The sequence below is a fragment of the Cyanistes caeruleus genome, chromosome Z (assembly GCF_971803275.1).
Source record: "Cyanistes caeruleus chromosome Z, bCyaCae1.hap1.1, whole genome shotgun sequence".
NCBI lineage: Eukaryota > Metazoa > Chordata > Aves > Passeriformes > Paridae > Cyanistes > Cyanistes caeruleus.
Window position 1 is genome coordinate 12,978,548 of NC_141732.1, and position 25,471 is coordinate 13,004,018.

Consider the following 25,471-nt stretch of genomic DNA (forward strand, 5'->3'; position numbering starts at 1 on the left):
ACCTCAGAAAAATTCTAGCTCTCAAGGACTGCTTCCCAAAAAATCCACTCAGACCTAATCTCCTTCCCAGAAACCTCTTCAGCAGTTCAACATCTAAATTCTGAATATGTAACAACACATTACAGAGAAAAAAAACTGAGACTGCATGGCCTCAGGCTGAAAAAACTGTATAAAACTCAGCACCCCAATAGACAGTTTGTGACCTTGGGGGAATCAGTGCGGCAGAGACTGGTTCAGGGTTCACCCAGTGCCGATCCCGGGCTCGGCGTTGCCTTTAATTGTGTCTGTCCCAAAACTTATTTTTTGCAAATTTATTAATAAAAATTATTATTGATAAAATTTGATTGATTTATTTATAACACAATCTATTTGAAAAGTTAATTCACTCCATTATAACTGGAATCTGGCATTGGCCAGGCCCTAATAAGACACTGGACTACATCTATGCAGTACATTTCCAGATCTTTTTGCTATAATTTTATAAAAAATGCAGTGTTGAGATTACAGTAAATCAAATGGAAATTCAACCAATAGTTCCACAGTGAAAAAGTAACACAAACTATTTTAAAGCCTCTCTAAATGTATTCTCTCCATGAAGTATGCAAAACTCACATAGAGTTTTGAAGCTAAATAAAGCTATTAATTCAATAATGTTGTACATCTGCACACAGTAATCACACATTAAATTTCTCTGCTGTAGTAAAGTACGTAATAAGTATTCATACAGGAATAGTATTATTACTAGAATTCCTGCCAGGTATGCAAAGTCTAAACTCTAGAAGTCATGATGAACAATAGATTATTGATTTTGGGGATAGACATACAGCATTAGTACGTGGGAGAAAGAAACACAGGAGTAATTTGGCCATTATAAGACAAAGTGTAGGTATCCTTTAAGTTATAGAATGCACTTTACTGAACTCATGAGACAACTGACAGCAACTCCAGCAATAACTGCATCATTATTTCCAAGTTGCTTTAATCTTATTGCAGCGTATTTTTCATAGGCCTCATCAATAATTACTCTGGAGTCATAAAACGTTAATAATGCCCTAGAACTGTGAAAAGTTAACAAATTATTAAAATGCTTTTTAAACTCATTCTGTTACATGGTTTCTTCCATTCACCTGCTCCTCTGTTTAGGTCATAAAGGAAATGATAAAAGAAAGAGATGACAGCCATCAGTGGGACTCTCAGGATGTGTACTGTAATGTAGATCTTAATGCCAGTGGGGGCTGTAAACACATTACTCAAAAGGAAGAGTTACACACCATTAGAACACCCATTTGGTTTCTTGAACTATGAAATATCTCTTTAAAAATCGACTATGTTCTCAGTAAAATATTGATCAACCATGCACCTAAGAACCATTTCTAAAAGACTATCTGCAAAAGAAATCTTGACCATTAAATCACTCTGTTTCAAGACAAAGATGCATCTCAACTCCTGATTCTTTAACTTATAACTGGAGTGTTCCAGGAAGACCAAACACAATTTATCATTGTGAATTTATACAGATATCCTAAATCTGACCCTAGCCTGAACTTCTGAATCAGAAATATTACTTTAGGCATGGCATCAGCTGAAAGATAATCCATGAAGACTCATGAATTCTAAAACTGAGGGTAAATCTGTCATCATTGTTGTAAGCATACAACATCATGAGTAATAATTTCATGTGTGTTAAGACCTGAGTGCCCATTTAGCCTCAAGTGTACAAGTTGCAAAAACTCTCAAAGCATCAATTCCTACCATCTTACTTATTTCCTGCAAACATGTCCATATTGATCCATTTTTATTCTGTTTCTTCAACAGCTCCACTGAGCAGTTGCCACAGTTGTGACAAAGTGACATGTGCAAGCCTACCTATGTAAAAAGCGTATGTATGATCTGACTTTAGGAATGGGATCTGCAAACTACCTTCACGATATCCACCACCTCACAGGAATTTCTGGTGAAATACACCAGTGAAGGAAACATATAAGAAAAGAACTGTTTATTGCAAAAATGCTGGGATGTGGGAATGGACTGAGAAGAAGCACCAGATATCCCTTCAGAATGCCCCAGGAGTTATGAAATAGATCATGAAACCTGAGGTGCGCTGGCCAAGCAAGTTAGAAATACAGAGACTTTAGACTATCATTTCTCCAGAAAGATTTTTTTTGTTGTTGTTGCCACATTCTGCTGCACTCATGCATTATTTATTTCATGTTACTCAGGTACTGGCAACTGGATTTGTGCTTTAGAGGGAGAAGATCTCACAATTTAGAAGCTATTTGCCACCCACACAAAGGCATCCAAATGTTCCCAGAAGCTTGGAGAAGTTCTGAGTTGATGCAGTACGTTACATTTGTATAGGATGCACAAGGCTTGGCAGACCAATTCCTAAAGCTGGTATTAAAATCAGTTAGAACTTCTAGAGAGCAGAAAATGCCAATATTCTTTCAAAGTTAAATCACTGAAACAAATATTTTTGCTATAAGGCTTGAAACACTTGGAACACTGCTTTTGAAACAAACTCATCCTTTTCAATGTCAGGCATGGCTGGTCTGGAACCAGAAATTAAGTCCTGATGGAACTGGGCATGATGCTTCAAAGACCTATTCCACTTTTAAGAATTCTCCTAATGTCAAAGTCACAGTCAAAAAGTTGGGATGGGTTTGATACTTCAAAATAAGCTTTAAAATAAGCATCTTCGTTTGCTCCTGCACTTTTCATGTCTTTCCTACTGGTCAGCTCTGGAAAGGTTTGACTGTTGTACTTAGAGTTATTTAGTCTGCATTTGTGAGTTCCTATTGATTCCTTTCCACTCTTTTTAGAACCTGTATAGCTTATACAAATTATCATAATTAAGTGCAGGGATATTCCTACAGACCAAAAAAATAAAAAAGTTTGTTCATAGATGCAGACCAGAGGAAATGGTGCAGCTATATCACAGAGCAGTCAATAATTTCCTAATGCACTGCACCTTTCTTGATCTCCAAATTTCATGTATCTGTGCAAATAAATATCTCAATGTTATGTGCTCGGGAAAGAAAACAAGAAAATCCCTTAGATTTTTGAAGTAGGCAAATAAAAGTTAACCCATTATGGACTTTACAGCAATATCCATGAAACCAAAACCTAAGTATACTTCTGAAACAAAAAGAGGGAAAAATGGGCAATTACATATTGTATCCTGTATATTTTCACATTGCTATCTATTTTAAGCCTAGTTAAAGTGGCTCAGTTATTACTGGAAATGCCTTCCAACTTAGAAGGTTTCAAATATGGCTTGCAGACTTCTGCACACACAAAACACCTGCATGAACAGTGCCTTGTTCATAGCTCCTTTTGTTGGAGTCTGAGACACAGAGCGTGTGCCCTTGTTTCTCATACTTAACTCTAAGATCCAGAAAAACACTGAATTTCATACAATATGAAATTTATGAGCATGTTTTCATGGTGATACCTAAAAACAATTGTTAAAGTTAGATAAAAAAGCTAAAACTGCGAGTGTGTAGATTAAAGAGTTTTCTTAAGTCACTGGGTGAAAAAGTTAAACTTTAGAGCTTAAGTTAGTTTAGAAAGCAGAAGGCAAGATGGAGGGTTTAGGGTGTTGTTTCTTTTCCTTCTTCTTTCTTCTTCATGTTCTTCTTCTAGAGGTTTTTGGGTAATAGTAAGTGGTTGGTTAGAAAATGCGCAGTGCAGTACACAGGTGATAGGTCATTGGGTCATTAAGAAAAATAATATACGTGTCTGTCGTTAATTGTATAAGAATAAGTATAAAGATAAAAAGGCTGCGTAGTTTGGGGCCATTTTGTGCTTTCAAACACGAAGTGAGCTACAAGGCCATTCTGTAACATCAGAAGAAAATGAGCCAGATTGTGGTGAATTAAGCTTGTGCAGCTAGTCTGGAGAGACCTGCCAAGATAACATCCTAATAAACATGAGAAACAAGATTCTAACGAGCTCAGGAGTTTTCATCAAACCTAGAGAACTGAGATAAGCGGGACTCCCCACGAGGGAAGATCCCAAAGGAGCTCAGCCCAAAGCGGACTGAGAAATCCAGGAGTGGAAAGAAAAATACAGAAGATGTGCAGCAGAATCAGAAAGACAAAAAAGAAAATAAAAATATTTTTCTAGGAAAAGTTACACCTTTTCTCAAAGATTTACATAAACTTTCTGATCAGTAGTTTTTCTAGCAAAAATCTACTAAAGCTATGTTTGTTTTTTTTTAACTAACCAATGGGGAAAATGCATTTGTACTTCAGAACCAGAGCAAATCCAATCTCCCTAACTGCTGAGTATTTCAAAAAACCTGTACCTGTCCTTCTCTTAGAAACCTGATTAAACAGAGCAATGTATTACAAATTACAGTAGCTCTCGAAGTGTTCACTAGCTTCAAGGCACAACGTAAACAGGTAAAGCAGTTTGTTCACAGCATTTTTCTCTACTACCAAATGCATTTTTTTTTTTACTCATAAAGACAAAGAACTTTTGATACCTTTAATCCCTTCCTGGAAAAGTCTACCAGATTCATTGGTGGAAACCCTAAGATGTTATTCAGGTTGTCAAATTTGTTGGATTATTTGCAATGGGAAGTTTTCAGGATAAAGGGAAGGATTAAAAAAAAAAGGCTTCACATGTCTGTAAGCAGGAGTACGAGCCTTCTTTTGTTGCAGTTTGTTTATTTAATTTTATTAAGCACATGGTAAGATTGTTGGTACATTCCTTTTTCCCCCTTTTTGTTGTGTAATAGGTTAGCCCTAGTTGTCAATATTGTTAACCCCTCCCCTTTTTCCTGAAAGTTCCCTGTCAGTTGTCTTCACCCTGCCCCATCTCCCCTACCCATCATTGCAAACCCCACCTTTCCTTCCAGCTCCTTCTGTGTATTCCATCCCTTCTTTGATAAGTTATTGGTTACTATGTTGTTACCCCGCCCTCGTATCCCCATTGGCCCTCAATATTGTAATCTCCTCCCCTTACTCCTCCCTTTGCGATCGCTGGTTGGACCCTGAATTGTGCCCACCCCTGAATAAAACCCGATGCACAGAGGTGCTCAGGGCTCTTTCTCCTGCTCCGTCGTCCCAGCCTGAACCCTTGCCTCCGTTCTCTTCGCCCTAATAAACTTGTTCCTGGGAAGTGCAGCAGACTGAGCCTCCTCCGTCCTTTTGTCGCAACCCGCGACGCCTGAGCTAGCAGAGCCCGGCAGGGGTCGGAGCTCTGTAGGTTCTGCAGTGGGATCACCTTTCCCCTGCGGTTCCCCACTCCTGGCCGCTGCCCGTGCCGGAGTGGCATCGCAGAGCTAGCCCAAACCTCCGGTGCAGCTGAGGAGCAGCATCAGTCTTTCAGTTATGTCTTAAATAAAAATTCAATAAAGCACTTTATCTCTCATGGCAGCCCCTAAATGTTAATTTTAAGATGTCCTCAAGAAGCTAAGGAGAATCAAATAATAATCAGATTTATTTCACAGTGCCTATTTTGGCCAAGAGCTTTCTGCACTCTCTGCTTAAGTGTGAAGCACTTAAAAGGATTTTTGTTCAGTCAGGTAATATGAAAGCTGCTTAGCAATTCTTATCAGCTAATTAATTTTAAAACTAATCCAATGTTCAAGAGACACCTATTCATTGAGATTAAGCCAATTTTACAATATATCTATATATAGCTCTTAATGTATATATTTATATATATATAAATATATATATTTATATATTATATATATTTATATATAAAAATATATATATTTATATATATATAAATATCTATATACATTTCTTAAGCTATAGCATGGTATTAAAATAAAGACTTTTGTTGTTCATATAACTCAGAGAATGAAAAGATAATCAGAAACGCCCCCTGCATTCCAGACGAAGATGGCAGTGACCAAAGTTTCAGGAGCAAAATTTGTTGCAGATCTGTTATCAGAGAGTGTAAAACTAGATGGAGCCACAGGGAAGATTGATCTGCTGGGTGGGGGGAAAGTTGAAACTAAACAAACATCTAAACTTAGGAGGAATGTTTAAATCACACACAGGGATCTATGAATATGCAAGAGGCTGGTGCTTTTAAGGAACAATCCTTTGTTAAGTAAGGCGTGCTCTTGGCTGAATGCCAAGGCTCACAGCCATATTTGTTCATTTTGCTTTATTTCTGTCTCCAAATTGTCTTTTTATTAAACTTTTTAAATTTTACCAAAAGAGTAAACTTCGTTTTTCACACAGAATTTAAAGATGTCCAGTGTTTTAAGTTTTGATGTTACATATTTGAGTCCTGTGAAAAACGAGGTTCACATATTTTTTTGTAGAATTTAGAAGTTTAATAAAAAAGACAATTAAGAGATAAAAATAAAGCATACAGATATGGCCGTATGTCTCTGCAGTCACCCTAGAGAGCACTCCTACGAACGAAGGATTGTCCCTTAAAAACAGAACCCTACTACATATCCATAAATTCTCATACATATTCATACATTCTCCTTAAGATTTTTGGTGTTCTTCTGTTTAGTTTTCTCTTGCCCCCTTTCCAATAGATCAATCTTGGTGCCATCGAGATTTACATTCCCTGATAACAGAAATGCAATAAATTCCTCCCCCAGAACTCTGGTCACAGCTGTCTTCATCTGGATAAGATAGTTTACAAATGCAGGGGGGTCTCTAGCTATCTTTTTCAGTCTACAGTCTAAAGTAGTTTTTGTTTTAATACTATGCCATAGCCTAACATATATGTGTAATACCACTGTTTCTAAGTTTCATCAATAACAGAAATAAAGGAAACTATATTAATACAGATAAATTTTCTAATCTTATACATATAACATTCATTACAATATTTGCAAAAAGCCAATAATATGATATGCATTTGTAACAGTCTGCTCCTGTTACCTTGACAAAATCAGGATTACAATAATCCACAGTGAAGCACAATGAAGAATATACATCAGTCATTTATCAAAGCCTTTTGGTATTCAGTAACTCTTTGACAATTTAAAACAATTATATCTGGTTCCAGAAAATTTTGTGTTTTCATGTGCAAAGACACACTTCAGGTGTGGCCAGCTCCTTCAGGAGTAACTGCATTTGAAAATAAATCCTTAGATAACTCCCTGAAACAACTCAAGCCCTCAAGTCAGGACTTGCAGTGTGAGGAGGAGAAAAAAGGAAGTAGAAAATGCCTCAGCAGCAGAAATAACAGACCAAATTTCTCCTTTTTTTGCCTAGAGAGCAAAAGAAGTGGATTGTTGAGAAGTGTTTTTTTTTTTTTGCAGGAAGAAAAGGATACTGATTCTCCAAAAACCATCTGTCAAATAGACACAATGGCTCTAAAGCTGCTGTCATTCCTTCCCCCTGAAGTCATGTGTAGTTATGGGGATGCTGTTTACTCACAGTATGAAACTTTTCTTCCAAAATCTATTTGCTAAATGCAATTATCACATTCCCTTGCACTTCCTGTCACTAACAATAAGTGTCAAATAGGCTACAAAGGACTTTGACCTATTGAATTCAAAGCTATACTGGACTCTCTCCCACACCTCCCTAGCCTGAGTTTTATCCTAGAAAGTTGACTGCCAAAATGAGATGAACAAAGAGAGGGCAAGAGCACAGAAAACAGTGCTGGATGAAGACCTCAGGGCAGCTCACCAGTCCCACAGGAAGAGGACTGGGATTTGCCAGGCATTGCACTCTTCCCACTTCTATCCCTGCCACTGCCCAGACCTCAGGGAGCTTAGTTGTTCTGACAATTTATTCCTCCCTGCAGAAAACTGGCTGTACTTTCATGTACATAACATGTTTGCCAGTTGTGATTATACCTTTCCCCACCTTCAACCAGCACACATGTAGACGGTCCATAGAAGGATGTAACATAGCCCTCCCTGAATCAAACCTTGTAAAGTGGGATAGGAAAATAATGGCACAGCTGTGCTAAAATGTTGTAACAGATGTTTATGACATGGCTCTGTCCTAGCAGGTGTAGGAGGGAGGAGATGCCCCACAAAGAGTTTAGACAAAGAAAGGCCACCATAAGTGAAAAAGGAAGAACATGAGAATTTTCCTCCTGTAATCCCAGATGCTGCTTTTCCTACTTTCTCTCATGTTTGCCTGCCATCCATAGACCGCTTTAGTGATTAGTTCTGGCCTTCAACAAATCCTCACACAGGCTGCTGTGCACTATTGGCATTTGTTGGGTTAGATCCAGAGCATATCAAAAGCCGCTCTACAGCCTTTGCTGCATTCTCTGGGTCCATCTCTGACCCCAAAGGACTCTGGAAGCTAGGGAGTGGGGCATCTTTGCACTGCTATTATCACCTGCCTAATGCAAACCAAGGTTGGGAGACAGCCTCCGGAAGGCTCCTTTCAGGATGCTGTCTGCAAAGGAGGGCAGGGAAAAGGAGAATCTTAGTCTCCTGCACATCCTAGTTAATTGTTTATATGTTTAACAAAATTTGCTGCACCAGATCTTCAGACACTTAGTGACAAATGACTGCAATGAAGCCTCTCATAATGAAATAGAGAGTCACCCAGAAAGCTACCTACATTATTTGGGAGAGGGACTTGGATTTGATAAGTGGACCAAAATTAATGATTTCCCAACACCTATTTAATGTTTTAAGTTTAATTATTCCTTATTTAGCCTTTAAATCCACTCATAATGTGACACTGTATTTCCAATTAGGGGATGAAAATGTGATTAAACATTTTGGTCATTTCAGATTAGACATCACATGTTATCTCTTTATTATTAAAACTTTCATACTTTGAACATAAAAAGGAATTTGTAGAGTCAGGCACAGGGTTAAACAGGGTTTAAGTTTTTATAATGAGCCATTCATCTTCAGGACAGGTTTCATAATCACTAACTGTTACAAGTTAGTTCAGTGGGAGGAAAATGAAATGGGAAAAAACCCCGAAATTAGAATAACAATTGAAACTGTGTCATATTTGTACAGACTGAAGCATGGTGGTATTTAAAGTATCCAAACTCCTTGTGGAACCTTATTTCTACCTCTGCCACCACAATTTCATGAAGGCACACTACAGAGTAGGCAGCAGCAAATACCTACTGGCAGGGCATCTGACATGACAATCAAGGCTCAGCATTATTTCCTTAAGAGCAAGTATCTCAAAACTTTTCATCAGCAGACAAGATTCCAGTAGGAATCCAGTAGGGGAGGTAGCACACTCTGGGGAACAGGCCTATGATAATTTTTACTGACTATCTTTTTTCCTCTCATGATCAGCTAGCATGACTGCTGATAGATTGTTTTCCAACAGAAAAAAATGTTGTCAGGAAAGTAGGGAACATTGTTTTCTGCTGTCCTTTTCACAGCAGCAGCAAGGTGTCACACTGTTAATCAATTCTCATGGTTGCTTCAAAGCAAAAAAAATAGAATCAGTCCTAATCCAGGTAATCTGTCACAGAGCTTTGTGTCTGGGGCAGCTTCTCTGAAAAAAATAAAAAATAAAAAATATGCACTTACTTTTGTCTCAAAAGCACAGCAGTGGGAAAAGAACAACACGTCCAGTGTGCCTTAAGATTTACAAGGACTTTTCAAACAGAATGGCTACAATCAATCATCTCTGCACTCGCAGCAGAAAATTAGATTTCCTGTTGTTTAGTGCTGCAATGCTTGACACAAGTCTGAATTTGTATTCCTAGTAGTTATACATTAAAAATCTATGCTGTGGACAAAGAGGGAAAGAACATTTTTATCAAATGTAGCAGAGAGAACGTCTTTTCAGATACTACCTTTCTGATTTTGACTGATTTTTAATTTAATGTTGTGTTTTAATCAGCAAATCAACTATATGAAAGGACAAGGAATGTACATTTATGGAGCAAAAAATCCTCATGTCAGTCTTGTCTACAGGAGAAACAATTTTTATTACAGTCATACATTGCCAACCAGGCCCATCATTAATTTCTTCAGAGGACTAAGAGTCTTCAGAGCTGACTGTTTAAGAAATAAATTTGAGACATCTCATTCCTGATTGTTTTTATTTTTCTGACCTCATTTCTGCTTTTCATTCATTTTTTCCCTTTCTTTCTCTAGCTGTTAGAAGAAAGTAGTGACCCATTGTCTCCATCAGAACAACAATCAATCCTTTGACAGTTCCTAGCACTTCTCTCATGGAAGAGCTCAAGTTGCCTAAAAAAACTTGGGCCAAAGAGTGAGCATTCCATCCAAGCTACATCAGATAAGTGGCTCTGAAGGTGGTTATTTTCAGACCATCTAAATATGGTAAAACCATACCATACCATATTACCATCTTTTATCCTCCCTGGAAATACAGAGTTGCTTCCCTTGCCAGGAAAACTGTCCCAGCCTTATAAGCACCAGCTGAACAATCATGGATTTGAATAATGAATGTTTGCCATTAGTATTAGGCTAAGCAAAAGAAGAACCACAAACTGACATCTGTATGGATTAAAATAATAAAATAAACAATAATAAAAGCCCACCACACTAACTGCCTTTAACAAAGACATGGAGCATGAACTGTAGATTCACTGCTAGACAAGTCTCAGCCCTTGTGCTAGCCAAGCTTCTTCATCACACTTAAAGGTCAGGCATGCCTCATCTACATCTACATTTTATGTTCTACCTAAACTGAAATCAGAGCTGAGTGTTGTTTCTCAAGCCCATGAACCATCAGACCGTGAGATCAGAAATTTTCTTGAATGAGTTTTAGTCCCTGTGCAGCACCAAGGTGGAAAGCGGTCTGAGGAAAGGTTGGGAAGATGAGCAATTACCTGCTGCTGACCTACACCTGCAGCTACTGCCCATTCTCATCCAAGTACCACATGACTAGCCAAAAAACCAGACAGAGTATGTAATGAATAAAATCTCTCAAGAAATCCACCCTGGTTAAAATACTGTGTTTAGTTATGTACAGTTAATGTTCTTATCCCGTTAGTAAACCATATTTGTTGGACCCCTTTTTTGCTCCGATGGTTAATAGCAATGTTAATTACTTACCAGTTTTTGAAAGTATTTTAAGAGTACTAATGAGACATTCTTCTATCCCTTTCCCTTACTTCCTTGCTACTATGCAACAAAGCTGCTCCCATGGGGCTGGGTCACACTAACAAAAGAAACCCATTAGAAAGGTGTGCCATAGAACAAGGCAACTCCCATGGAAGCTGTGCCACACTAGAGCAAAGCAACTCCCAGGAAGCTGTGCAGCTGAATAATGTGCAAACTAAGGCATGCAAGACACCAAAACAAAGAGCTAACAGAGGAATAAAAAGACAAAGAAACAAATATTCTAGCAAGCTATGATGAAAGACCATCTTCCTGCATCACCATGACCTAAAGAGCACTGGAAAGGTCTGACCCCCCTAGACAATGAGCCAGAACAAGAGGCCTCCTGGCTACTCTCATGAGGACAGGAGCCCCAGCTCTGCAGAGTGTGCTGCAAAGCTGAATTGTGCCCCCTCCTTGGAGCTGCCAGTGTGGGAATGGCCGTGGTGCAAGCAACTCCTCGAGCCCCCCACCCCAAGAGCTGAATCCTAATAAAGGCATCAAACGGGAGTCTTGTCTCCTGGCCAATTTCTTTCAGAGAAGTCTTGGATACAAAGTGTCTCTACTTGGTTCTTGCATGCTTGTACCTGAAATCTGGATAAATCATGCAGGATTTTTTTCAGGAGGATCTGATGGCACTAAGTATGAAGATGGATATCTGTGTCATCAACTAAGACAGCATCCTTTGCTAGAAATAAAATGGCTATCAGATTCCTGAATTCCTGCAGGGAAGAGCTGCCTCCATGTAGGCTTGGCAGCTGAATGCTTCACTCACCTCAACAAAGATGAAGCAGGGGATGATGGAATAACTTCTCTGGGTATTGTTTCCTAAAGCCATTTCTCATCACACTTCTTGGGGAGGCACTGTTCAAAACTTTCTATCCTGAAAAAGAAAAGACAGAGGTATTTCAGTATGTTTCATGTTTTTGTGAACTCCAAAATGAGGTTCACAACACAGAGTACTGACCTAATAGACAAAGGACACAGACTACAAAGAACATCAAAGTCTAACTGTGTACAAAATACCTTGAGAAAGCTCTCCCTTTGCAACACAAAAGAAGAGACAGACTTAGGTAACAAGGTACATCATACAGATTGAAGGGTGATAAGGAATACAATAGTTTTTCTTAAATACAATCCACTCCCAAGCCAAAGATTCTTCCTCAGAATTGTAAAACCACATTTTCAGCCTACTGACCTGCCTACACACTGACCTGTTTGTTTTAAGCCAGGAGATTTTGATAATTGATTTGTAAACTTGCACTTTAAGAGACATGCTTACAGTAAGTATACTGACTGTATATATGATCATAATGTTTATTGGTATAAATCTGCTCAACACGGCCAGCATGTGTTGTGCACAAAAACTCACAACCGGTAACAAGCAAATGCAACAAAAGCACAATGAAGACGTTGGCCCTCTCTGCAGACCCTTTCTGTCCTGATACAAATTCATACATTAACAAATCAAACTCTACCCACTTAGCATTACTTTGGGCTACTGGCTATTCTAATTAACATAACCTTACAACACTGCTAAGACACTCCTTTTGCATGAAAAGTAGAAAAAGCAGAGAAAAGAAGACTAACACAAAGAAATTTTACTGACAGTGCAGTGTGTTATTCTGCATGCATGAGGCAGCACATCAAGAAGCTAAGTCTTGTTTAAATGCCTTTACAAGAAGATACAGAGTAGGAGGGAAGGCTGAGCTGGAAAGAGTGTATAGCCCAGAGCTGTCAGGTGCAGGATTTCACAAAGCATGAAACACAGGAGAAAAAATCCTCTGCTATCAATTTTAACCTAAGCATATCAAGCAAGAGCACAGATTAAGGTGGGTCTAGCCTTACTTCCAACACTCGCAAAGAAACTCTGCCCTGTTGACAAGCACCTTCATGTGTCAGGGCCAGGGATGAGGAAGGAGGTGAAAGCTGATGTATTTTGCTGTGCTTTGCACAGCATCTTCCTGTGACTCTTTAACCTCACTGGCATCTGAGTGGCAATTCAGGCCTTGGCATATGGAGCCTGTGAGGTTCACAGAGGGGTCAGTGCTTTCTCACCAGTACTCATCAGGGTTACTGGGAAAAATACCATGATCGACAGGAGAGTGCATCTGAGGTTATGATGGAGGAGCTGGACCAGCTGCCAGTGCTTGCTACCTGCACCATGTTGCAGGCTCTTGTCTCACCATCTATGAACTACTTAATGTATTCCATATCTCAGTTCTTCACAGTTTTACCCAGAATTATAAAATACACAATGTATGTAATGGATTTAGGCACAGCAGAGCTATGTGTGACTGGTGACTCCAGTGAGGCTACATTCTGTGTCAAGAGTAGCTTCTGAACTGCTAACCATTGAGAATTACAATTTCAGAAAAAACTAAATAGTCAAGAATATCACCTGTGATGTGCCTCAGACACCCTCATCTTACACAGTATCCCATACTAAAATACAAATATTCTCAAAACACCTTATTTTCCAAACAGACTTTACTTATTGGATTAAAGGGGTTTATCTCAGAGATTAGTGTCTTTGCTTAAAAGACAAGGTAATCCAACCCCATTTGGACCATGGTAAAACAATTCAGTGATTCATTTTTTAACAGCACTTTTAATACCCCTAGCTCTTGTGCTATGTGGCTTTGTAACTTGGCAAACACATGGAACCTGGTGGAATAGCACGTTCAACAGTCAGAGCATCTGCTCTGTAGCTCTACAGTGCTCTGTAGCACTATTCAATGAAACTTTTCTGTACCCTGGAGATACACTGTCAGTAACTTTGAAAATCCAGTTTTCAAAATGGCAAAAAGACGTTAATACCTCAGGACCTTCATGAATCCTCTACCAGACTAAGGTTAGAAATAACTAAGATTTTCCATGCCACTACATACTGTAATCCCAAGCTACACCTTCGGTTCCAACTGATGTGTTCGTAACCAGAGGATTGCAAGGCAATCCAAGAATTTAAAAACTTTTCACAACAGATGTTTGAAGGCAACTGAATAAACTAGCGAAGAAACTGGGGGTTCAGAGTCATATAAAACTGCCTGATTTAACACTAGGGGACCCCTGATGTTGCAGATGTTTATCACTATGCCTGTTCCTTTAAGCCTGTTGTGCACCACTGGTTCAAAAAACTGCACTTGCCTATGGGAAAGCATTTTACATGCCATATTCTCTCCTATGTGATGACACATTTGTGTCATGCTTAAGTAGTAAGAGACCAAATGGTTGTGTGATCAGCTAATTTCCAGAGTGTGGGAAAACTCTCAGCTAGCCAGTGCTTTTGTCACAGCTGGCCTTTTTATCAGGTTACTTGATGAAAGAGTAAAGGCAAAGGTGTAGTCTTGGGAGCACCATCTTTTGTCTTTCTTCAGCTGGCAATGAGTTCTCTAGGGATACTGACAGCAAAACACATATTACAGCAAACCCCAGACACTTCAGCCTGCACAGCAACCAGAGATAACCCAGTTTTTCTCAAAGAATCATAAGATGTAAAAGAAGTTTTAGTAAAAGTCTTGTTCTCTAATCCATAAAGATCTATTCACATTGAACAAATTTTCATAGTGCAAAGCCTCTGACCAAAGCAATGGCAAATAAAAGCTATAATATCAGCATCAGCTTTCTTCATTTGTTATTTCTGTTTTTATCAACTTGACTGAATTGCTAAGGAACTCATGTGAGCAAAATTGTAACTGTCTTTTTAGATCCCAGTAGCTGTGACATTTTCAGGCTGGGTATGTTATCACAGCACTAGAGTAGAACTGGTCAAACCTATTGTAAATAATTAGGGACCAGTGTAGAGGGAATATTAATAATCTGGAATCTGGTATTATGAGATGCTTCCACACTTAATATATATAATTGTATAATGCAGCATTTGAGAATTAATTAAAATTAGTTTTCATCTTCCTCAATTTACCTCACCTGTGCCTTTTCAGAAAGCCCCATATGTACAGAATAGGAGGTTATTGTCTGGCATCTCCTGGGAGAACAAGTGGAGACAGAGAATGTAAGTTAGTGAATCGAAAACTTAATGAAAAGGACAGCAAAGAAAAAGAGAATTCAAGCTGAAGAGATTTTCTTGCCAAAGGGATACATCCAAGAGAATGGCTTTTATAATGCTCCATTCAGGTATGTTCTAAACCCTTTTATGTGAGCATGTGGCAACCAGCGAGAACGACTTATCTAGGACAAACTGGCATTCGCTGGGCCTTTGAGCTCCTGCAGCAGACACAACACATTCAACTGTTCTTCTATGTGATCAGTCATCAAACCAGTTAATTTATGATCTATTCCTCTGGAGACAGTGGTCAAACCTATGTTTTTTAAGCCATGTCTGGCAGAGGTAGGAAGAGATGAACAATGTATTTTACATATTGCCACAGTGGATATCTGGTCATCTGTGGAAAACACATCAAAAATTCAGATATGCTAACAGGCCCAGTTCATCATAGTTTTCAACTATAGGTTCAGTTACTCAGAATCAATGCATATTTGTTTTGCAGTAGCTGAGAGACCACCAGCCTGAAATCCAGGAGCTGCTGCATAAACCACAGCAGTAGCGAAGCCACTGGCACATGTGGGATATCACCTCACAGCATAATCCCAAATCTTCTCTAACAAGAGGTGAGGAGGGTACCAGGATGTGATGCAAATACAAAAACAGAAATGGATTTCTGTCTCTTAGTTTCATCATCTTTTCAGCAGCAGCCAACACTCTTCCAAAACAAGGTGTAAATATCATATTAGTAGGAACACCAACTATTTCTATAACAATGTAAAAGATACTTGAAACATCAGCATTTCCTTCATTCCTAAATTACTTGAACCATATGTTAGGAATTTGCAAACCTCTGTTGGCAACTGGCTTCAAATTATAAAGATCTTCACTCTCATTAAAATAAGAATTCTGTTTACAAGTGAAAAAATACCACCAAAACCTCTGCACCATTCCATCAATGATCAGTTTGCCCTACTGAAAAACAAATTGCATATGTGAAACCCCCATTCACTTAAGGAAACAAATTTAAATTAATGCTGCTGCTAACAATGATTATCCAAGCTTTGGCAAAGAACTGTATCTTTATAATTACTATATATTATACTATCTCTTACAGATCTCACTGTAAAGCAGAATCTTCTATTTCCTGTGGAGGGAATGAGTTGAAGGAATTTGCCAAACATCACCCAATGACTCAGTGTATAGGCTGAAGAAAGACATTCTTCTCAGACTCCTGTCAAGTGCTCTGTCCACTTGACAACACAGTCTCTGCACTTCAAGTGTGCTTGCTAATTCCTGCACAAGAACCACAGTTTTCATCGTATATTTTAGGAATACAGGTGTCTTGGTTCTAGAAGACAGGTTTCTGCTAGGGAGGGCAGGAGCCTCCCTTGGGATGAAAGAATGTAAACCCCCTCCCTCCGAATTATTATAAATTTGAAATCAAGGGGCTCTCAGGCAGAGATCTGGGGATAGGAATAACAGTTCTTTACTAGTATAACCAGGCAAACAAACAAACAATAATTACAGCAATAACAAGAACACAGAACCAGGGACCCCGTGACAGCTTTCTCAGCTGAGACGGGATGGAGGAGAGGCTTTGTTTCACAAACCCCCTCGGGCAGTCAGTCCCGGTGCTCCTGCAGGGCTCTGAGGAACAGCCGGCTGGAACAGCAGGGATGAGCTGAGATCCTGGGCCGGTGGCTGAGGTGTATCAGCAGCTCCGTGGTGGTGGCTGGCACTGCCACACGTCCCGGCAGGACAGGGGGTGTGAGGCCAGCAATGAAGAGGGGAGAAGGAGAAGAAGCAGCAGCTCCGTCTGGGTGATGGCGAAATTCCCTTCTCTCTCCCGCAGCAGCTCCGTGACCCAGAAAACGAATGTCATTCCCCCGAAGCCGAAGAAAGTCCGCCAAAACTGTCCCCACCCTCCTTTCCTGCCCCCTTCCCCCGCTGGGCCCGGCCACTCTTTGTCTTTTGTCAAGCACCCACCAAGTACCCACAGTTACGTTGTCCCCACAACTAATGGGTAAAAATTCCACTGGCAAGCCAGAACAAAAAAAAGGACACCTACCCCTCAACACTATCCACCCTGAATTTTTTCCCATACCAAATGTTATATCAAATATTAAACCTTTAAATTATACATGAACACATACTAATTTAACTATATACATATGTACATGTAGATACAGATACAAGCACAGTGTCATGGGTAGTTCACCCTAAAACCAGGTCCCCTTGGGGTATGCACCGGGTCTCTCCATTTTTTTGCATCACCCACCAAGTGCAACCTGGTCCTTGAGCAAAGACAACCCCACGGATTGGACTGTCTTTGCTGGAGGCAGAATTAACCCAAACAGTTTTTCCCAGCATACATCTCATATGTACCACTGGAACTTTATCTCTATCTGTCGTTCTAAAGGGCTCAGATTGGGCAGGGCCTGCTCGGTTAGTGGAACCTCGGGTGTTCACCAACCATGTGGCTTTTGCTAAGTTCATCTCCCAGTTCTTGAAAGTTCCCCCACTCAGTGCCTTCAAGCTGGTTTTAAGCAAGCCATTGCACCGTTCAACTTTTCCAGCAGCTGGTGCATGATAAGGGATATGGTACACCCACTCAATGCCATGTTCCCTAGCCCAGGTGTTTATAAGGCTGTTCTTGAAATGAGTCCCATTGTCTGACTCAATCCTCTCAGGGGTACCATGCCTCCAAAGGACCTGCTTTTCGAGTCCCAGGATGGTGTTCTGGGCAGTGGCATGAGGCACAGGGTAGGTTTCCAACCATCCCATGGTGGCTTCTACCATTGTGAGCACGTAGCGCTTGCCTTGGCGGGTTTGGGGCAGTGTGATGCAGTCAATCTGCCAGGCTTCCCCATACCTATATTTGGACCAACGCCCACAGTACCATAGCGGCTTCAACCGCTTGGCCTGCTTGATGGTGGCACATGTCTCACAGTCATAGATAACCTGGGAAATACTGTCCATGGTTAGGTTTACCTCTCGGTCTCGTGTTTACTTATAGGTGGCATCTCTACCCTGATGACCTGAGGCATCATGGGCCCATCGAGCTAGGAACAACTCTCCCTTGTGTTGCCAATCTAATTCTATCTTTGGCACCTCTATCTTTGCAGCCTGATCTACCTGCTCATTGTTTCGGTGCTCTTCATTAGCCCTGCTCTTGGGGACATGGGCATCTACATGATGGACCCTCACAGACAGTTTCTCTACCCTGGTGGCGATGTCTTTCCACTCATCAGCAGCCCAGATTGGTTTTCCCCTACGCTGCCAATTGGCCCTTTTCCACCTTTCCAGCCATCCCCACAGAGCATTGGCTACCATCCATGAATCCGTGTAGAGGTAGAGCTTTGGCCACTTCTCTCTTTCAGCAAGGTCCAGAGCCAGTTGAACAGCTTTGAGTTCAGCAAGTTGGCTTGATCCACCTTCTCCTACAGCGGCCTCTGTGACCTGTCGTGTGGGGCTCCATACGGCTGCTTTCCACTTCCGGTTCATCCCTACGATGCGACAGGAACCATCAGTGAACAGAGCATAGTGTGTTTCTTTTGCTGGCAGTTGGTTGTACGGTGGAGCTTTTTCAGCCCGTGTCACTTGTTCTTGCTCCTCTTCATCAGTGAGACCAAAGTTTTCACCTTCTGGCCAGTTTGTAATTATCTCCAAAATCTCAGGGCGATTTGGGTTTCCAATACGGGCGCGCTGTGTGATGAGGGTGATTCACTTGCTCCATGTAGCGTCGGTGGCGTGGTGGGTAGCAGGAACCTTTTCTTTAAACATCCACCCCAGCACTGGTAGTCAGGGTGCCAGGAGGAGTTGTGCTTCTGTGCCAATCACTTCTGAGGCGGCTTGATCTCCTTCATAGGCGGCTAAAATTTCCTTCTCTGTGGGAGTGTAGTTGGCTTCGGACCCACTGTAGCTTCGGCTCCAGAATCCCAGTGGTCGGCCTCGAGTCTCCCCAGGCACTTTCTGCCAAAGGCTTCAGGACAAGCCATTGTTTCCAGCTGCAGAGTAGAGCACGTTCTTCACATCTGGTCCTGTTCTGACTGGGCCAAGGGCTACTGCATGAGCAATCTCCTGTTTGATCTGAGCAGAGGCATGCTGCTGTTCAGGGCCCCAGTGGAAATCATTCTTTTTTCGGGTAACCATGTAGAGAGGGCTCACGATCTGGCTGTATTCAGGAATGTGCATCCTCCAAAAACCCATGGCACCTAGGAAAGCTTGCGTTTCCTTCTTGCTGCTGGGTGGAGACATTGCAGTGATCTTATTGATGACCTCAGTGGGAATCTGACACCGTCTATCTTGCCACTTTACTCCCAGGAACTGGGTCTCTCAAGCAGGTCCTTTGACTTTGTTCTTGATGGCAAAGCCAGCTTCTAGCAGACTCTGGATGATCTTTTCTCCTTTCTCAAATACTTCTATTGCCGTGTTCCCCCACACAATGATGTCATCAATGTACTGCAGATGTTCTGGAGCCTCACTCTTTTCCAGGGCAGCCTGGATCAGTCCATGGCAGATGGTGGGGCTGTGCTTCCACCCCTGGGGCAGTCGGTTCCAGGTGTACTGCACTCCCCTCCACGTGAAGGCAAACTGAGGCCTGCATTCTGCTGCCAGGGGAATGGAGAAAAATGCATTAGCAATGTCAATAGTGGCGTACCACTTCTATGCCTTGGACTCCAGCTCATACTGGAGCTCCAGCATGTCTGGCATGGCAGTGATCAGCAGTGGAGTCACTTCATTTAATGCACGATAGTCCACAGTCAATCTCCATTCTATGTCAGACTTGCACACAGGCCAGATGGGGCTGTTGAAGGGTGAGTTGGTTTTGCTGACCACCCCTTGACTCTCTAGTTCTCGGATCATCTTGTGGATGGGGATCACAGCATCTTGATTTGTCCTATACTGTCGGCGGTGCACTGTCGAGGTGGCAATTGGTACTTGCTGTTCTTCCACCTTCAGGAGTCCTACTGCAGATTGGTTCTCTGATAGTCCAGGCAAGGTGTTCAATTGCTTAATGTCCTCTGCCTCACAGCAGCTATTCCAAAAGCCCATCTGAGTCCCTTTGGGTCTTTGTAATAGCCATTTTGAAGGAAGTCCATGCCCAGAATACATGGGGCCTCTGGGCCAGTCACAATGGGAAGTTTCTGCCACTCCTTCCCAGTCAGGCTCACCTTGGCTTCCAACAGAGTCAATTGCTGCGATCCCCCTGTCACCCCAGCAATGGAAACAGGTTCTGCTCTCACATGTCCTGGTGGCATTAGGGTACACTGTGCACCAGTATCAACTAAAGCTTCGTATTTTTGTGGCTCTGATGTGCCAGGCCATCGGATCCACACCGTCCAAAAGACCCGGTTTTCCCGTGCCTCTTCCTGGCTAGAGGCAGGGCCCCTCTAGCACTGGTCATCCTCTCCTCCCTGGGCATACATGCTAGAGGTTCCTTCAAGGGGATCATCCTCTTTTCTGTAATATCTGGCAGTTTGGTCACGGGAGGTTGAGGCTACCTTCACTTTAGTGGAACCTTTCTGGTTACTGGTTCCCTGCCTGAGTTGACGCACTCGTGCTGCCAGGGCAGAAGTGGGTTTCCTATCCCACTTTCCCATGTCTTCCCCATGGTCACGTAGAAAGAACCACAGCTCAGCTTGTGAGGTGTACCCTCTCTCTCTAGCTGGGGGACGTGGGGCTTGGAGTTTTGGGCTTGTGACCCGCACGGGTGCCATATGGGAACTGCTCTTCCTCATCTCTTCCCTCATTTCTTATCCTTATCAACAGGGTGCTGTGATTTCATCTTAGACTTCCTCGTTTCCACAGGAGCAACAGCTGCTGGCTGTGACTGCCCTTGTGGTTCAGCTGGAACCTGGACGGTTGTAACATCTGTGGGTTCCACTGCAGCACCATCAGACTCTCCCTCTTCAAGGCAGGGGGAGGGTTTCCCAGCAGCTGAGGAAATGCATCCCTTTAGCATCTCACGTATCTCCTTGACCAGAACCCCCACCCACTCTGGATGGTTCATTCCTGAGGTGGGCTGTGGGGCAGGGGCAGGCTCTGGTGCAGCACCCCCTGTCTCTGGGGCTGTGCCAGGTTCTGGAGCAGTACTCCCTGTCTCGGGGGCTGTGCCAGGCTCTGGTGCAGCACCCCCTGTCTCTGGGGCTGTGCCAGGCTCTGGGACATTACCCCCTGTCTCTGGGGCTGTGCCAGGCTCTGGGGCAGCACCCCCTGTCTCTGGGGCTGTGCCAGGCTCTGGGGCAGCATCCCCTGCCTCTTTCCCTTTGTCTCTGAAGGCTAACTAGAACAGGCCTATCAGCAACACCAGCTATTGTATGATGTCATTAGCATCCAGAGAAGATTTTAATCCTTTGAAAACTGGTGGGGTAGGCCCAAGGAACTGGGTGAAAGGTTGGGAGAAAATTTCTCCAGTTGTCTTTTTCTCCCAGTAGGTACCATTATTAAAGTAACCCAAAAACCATCCAGTTAGTGTGTGACAGCTCTGAATCCATGAGCCCGCCGTCCAGAGGACGTTAAACATCCATAAATTCCTCACCTTATCAACCCACAAAACAAGCTGGATAATAGCCACAGTAGCCTTAGTTATAGGACCCATATTTAAGTAAGGTGCAGCAAATGGGAGAAATACAGCTGTGAACACATGCCCCCCAAACCTGGGTAAGCTAAACAACATGGTTCTACCTAACAAGGTTTCTAAATCCAGCACACAAAAGTTAGGTTATTTAAGAACTGTTATTCCTTTTATGCCCTTTTCTCTCAGTGCCCCACGTTGGGCGCCAAAATCTGTCTTGGTTCTAGAAGACAGGTGTCTGCTAGGGAGAGCAGGAGCCTCCCTTGGGATGAGAGAATGTAGACCCTCTCCCTCCAAATTATTATAATTTTGAAATCAAGGGGCCTTTAGGCAGAGATCTGGGGATAGGAATAACAGTTCTTTACTAGTATAACCAGGCAAACAAACAAACAATAACTACAGCAATAACAAGAAAACAGAACCAGGGACCCCGGGACAGCCTTCTCAGCTGAGATGGGATGGAGGAGAGGCTTTGTTTTCACAACCCCCTCGGGCAGTCAGTCCCGGTGCTCCTGCAGGGCTCCGAGGAACAGCCGGCTGGAACAGCAGGGATGAGCTGAGATCCTGGGCCGGTGGCTGAGGTGGATCAGCAGCTCCGCGGCGGTGGCTGGCACTGCCACACGTCCCGGCAGGACAGGGGGTGCGAGGCCACCAACAAAGAGGGGAGAAGGAGAAGAAGCAGCAGCTCCGTCTGGGTGATGGCGAAAATTCCCTTCTCTCCACCGCAGCAGCTCCGCGACCCAGAAAAAGAATGTCTTTCCCCTGAAGCCGAAGAAAGTCCGCCAAAACTGTCCCCACCCTCCTTTCCTGCCCCATTCCCCCCCCCAGACCTGGCCACTCTTTGTCGTTTGTCAAGCACCCACTAAGTACCCACAGTTAGCAACTAATGGGTAAAAATTCCACTGGCAAGCCAGAACAACAAAGAAAGGACACCTAACCCCCAACAACAGGTTTCTCTGACTGCTTGCTGCTGGAACCAGCAGAATGCACACTGCCACCTTACAAAACAAAGGCTGATCAAACATGCCCAGAGATGTGACAGCCTCACACTCTCTCTTTGTAACTTCACCTGGCACGTCCAAACGCACCACATTATCCTACTGCAACCTCTGCATAATCATGCACGCCTGTAATTCTGAACAGGTTGCATCAGGACAATAGAGGGTTAAAATGTCTTCTCCAGAGTGCTCTTCCACAAAAACCAAACTAATGCACCAAAAAGGGCTGAAGGAAGAAAAGGTAAGACTTCAATGCAAAAGATATTCAAAAGTTCAGACCTCTTTACTGTTATCAAAGTAATTGAAACCACAGTGGTAGCATGAGTCACTCCAAAGGCCAAACCCTGTGACAAAAGCAGAAATCGCTTTGTGGCATAAGTTCTGCTTGTCTGCTTTGCATCCAAACACAGCACAGACTGTCTGCCTGAAAACAGTAAAACTAAGAAAATAGCATTATGGCTGCAACAATTAGAAGGTACCAGACAACCGGCACTCAGTTTGCTATCTCAGTGGCCCACAACACAATAATTTTTACCTACAAATGAATAAGTTATCATTTGGATCATGTTGCCCATGAGGAATTGTGTCCTACACACAGTGGGGCTTGGGAAAGAGGGAAGACATCTGCTTGTACCATCAAAGAACCCTCTACCCATTCACTTTGAACTGAGAGGCAGAGAGCCATCAACACCATGGCCACTTCACCAGTAACATGGTATCAGACTGGAGAAACTGTTTGGACAAAGAGTGAGTGTCTGAGTCCAAGTCACACTTGATCTTCAGCTGTTAACAGTGGCTATTCATAAACAAACGTGTGCTAAGTTTCAGGTCTTAGCTGGTGGCTGCCTCCAACAGCACTCCTGTGGAAGCAGCACAATGTCCAACTTTGCCAGAACACTGAAAAGATGAGCTGAACTGGTAAAGTAGAACTCAATTTACTGAATCTAGATCTCACTCCAGAATACAATTTAATATAAACTCTCCTGGTTTCTGCCAGGAGAACTATATCAATAGCTACACTATTCAAATAAATTGCCCTGTCAGCAAAAGTGCACAGGTGTCTCCACGGACTCCTGGACTAGAAAATAATTAAATATCATTAATGACAGCAAGGATAGGAATAAAAACAATACACAAAATAAACCCACACATGTTCACCTGTTGCTATATTTTATATATTAGTAAAGGCCTGTTTGCACAAACCAGTTTTTGAAATAAGTCATCATATTAAAGGCTAAAGTCCTTGAGACCTTCCTGCAGAAGAGAGAGCAAAGCAAAATAATACCCTTGTGTACAGGAGAAAAAGTGTAAACCTATGTGCATTAGCCAACGGTAACTTGCTTAGCCCGCGGACCCTGTAAAACCCTATATAAATGTGCTAAAGATAGAAATAAATGGCGTTCACTTTTACTTCTGTGAAGAGTGGTGAAAAAGCTGGCGGTCTCTCAATATTCACCATTACAGAAAAACAATTTTGCAGCATTTAAGGCAGAAAACACTTTCTCTGATGAGAATTCTGACCCTTTTCTGCTAGCAGAAGTCACATCTTCACATTCAGCACTCAACATAAAAATCATTTTATGGCAACAGTGATACTTAAGTAATATAGTTCATTGCACATCTAAAATGATAACTTTTAGTACAAAACACACCTGGGAAAGCTACATTAATAACTATCTTGATTCCTAAAATCATTCTCTTAAAATGTGTTGCTGAATCCTTGATGTCAGAGCAGAGTTTGACACCCAGAAGAAAGTGATGGCTCAGATATCAAGAATCCTGTTAGGGCTGTTTTCCCTTGCTACCAGCTTCATGTAGAAAATATCCCGTGACTGAGTGATAAGCAACATTACAAAATCTATGGATAGGCAGACTGATAAGGATTCTGCACCGCTTATATCTTGAAAAGAGTTCAAATGTTATGTCAGCACAGCAGAGGCCTTACAACAGCTTCTCACTGTGGGGAGGAAAGTGAAATCTCAATGCCACAGCTTCTGTCAATGGAACTTTCATTTAGACCATTTGGCCAGAATTTCATAGATGTCAGATAGAACCCAAACATATCTGTGTGAATAGCACGTATATACATGCTAATATCCAGAAAGCCAAACAAAATGGCCACAAGCCCTGTTTTGAGCCCTCTCAAACCCATGAACCTCTCCTTCTCCAGCAGGTCTGAAAGTGTCATCATGGTTGGTCTGCTCCATTTGGTGAGACACTGAATTCCTTCTGAAAATTTTCACTGCATTTGTGTTGGTTTGAATGAAACCCACCTAAATGTGGGTTTGTCACATAAGAAAAATCATATGAAAAAACTGTTTTACCTGCTTGTTGTGGTTTTAAAGTAGTAACTAAAAAAATCACTAGAAAAAAATCACTTACTTATTTCTTGCTGTGAGATATGGATTAGAACAAGAGCAAAGCAGGCTTAAAACTTAAAAGGAACAAAAAAAGTTTATTAACAAAAACTACAAGAATAAGAAACCAGAATAAAACTTGCAGAAACCCCTTTTTTCCCCCACTACCCAACCATTCCCTTGTTCACATGACAACATAGAGACAAAAAAAACCAAAAACAGCCTGGTGGTTAAAACAGTCCCAATTCTTGCTAGAATCCTTTCATCAGTCTTTGTAGAGAAAAAGAAGTCTTCTTCTGCTAATCTATGGAGTTTTTCCTAAGAAAACTATCTTCTTCAGAGCTTTCTATTTCTTGATGCCAGCTGCCTGGATATTCTGTCATCAGTTCTCTCCTCCCATTTCATATCACTATGGGTCATGAGTCTAGGGATGTCATTTTTAAGGATGAGTTATTCAAAGGCAACAGTTCTCTTCATCTGTTTTTGTGAACCTCTCTGGAAACAGAAGTTTTCTCTTTGCCTCTTAAAGGC

The 25,471-nt window shown here is 41.9% G+C and overlaps 1 protein-coding gene across 3 annotated transcripts in view; it reads right to left on the reverse strand.

Annotated features, from left to right (window-relative positions):
- The window catches only part of PLPPR1 (phospholipid phosphatase related 1), a 163,664-nt gene that overhangs the window by 80,921 nt on the left and 57,272 nt on the right, over positions 1 to 25,471 (reverse strand). For 2 of the 3 annotated variants that reach the window (XM_086868681.1, XM_023944330.2), the window contains exon 2: positions 11,778 to 11,885. In XM_086868681.1, coding sequence (XP_086724807.1) covers positions 11,778 to 11,840 — 63 coding nt within the window. In that variant the 5' untranslated portion in view covers positions 11,841 to 11,885. Of the gene's footprint in view, positions 1 to 11,777; positions 11,886 to 14,929; positions 14,988 to 25,471 lie in introns of all 3 variants that reach the window. The other variant, XM_086868682.1, reaches the window with a different exon arrangement.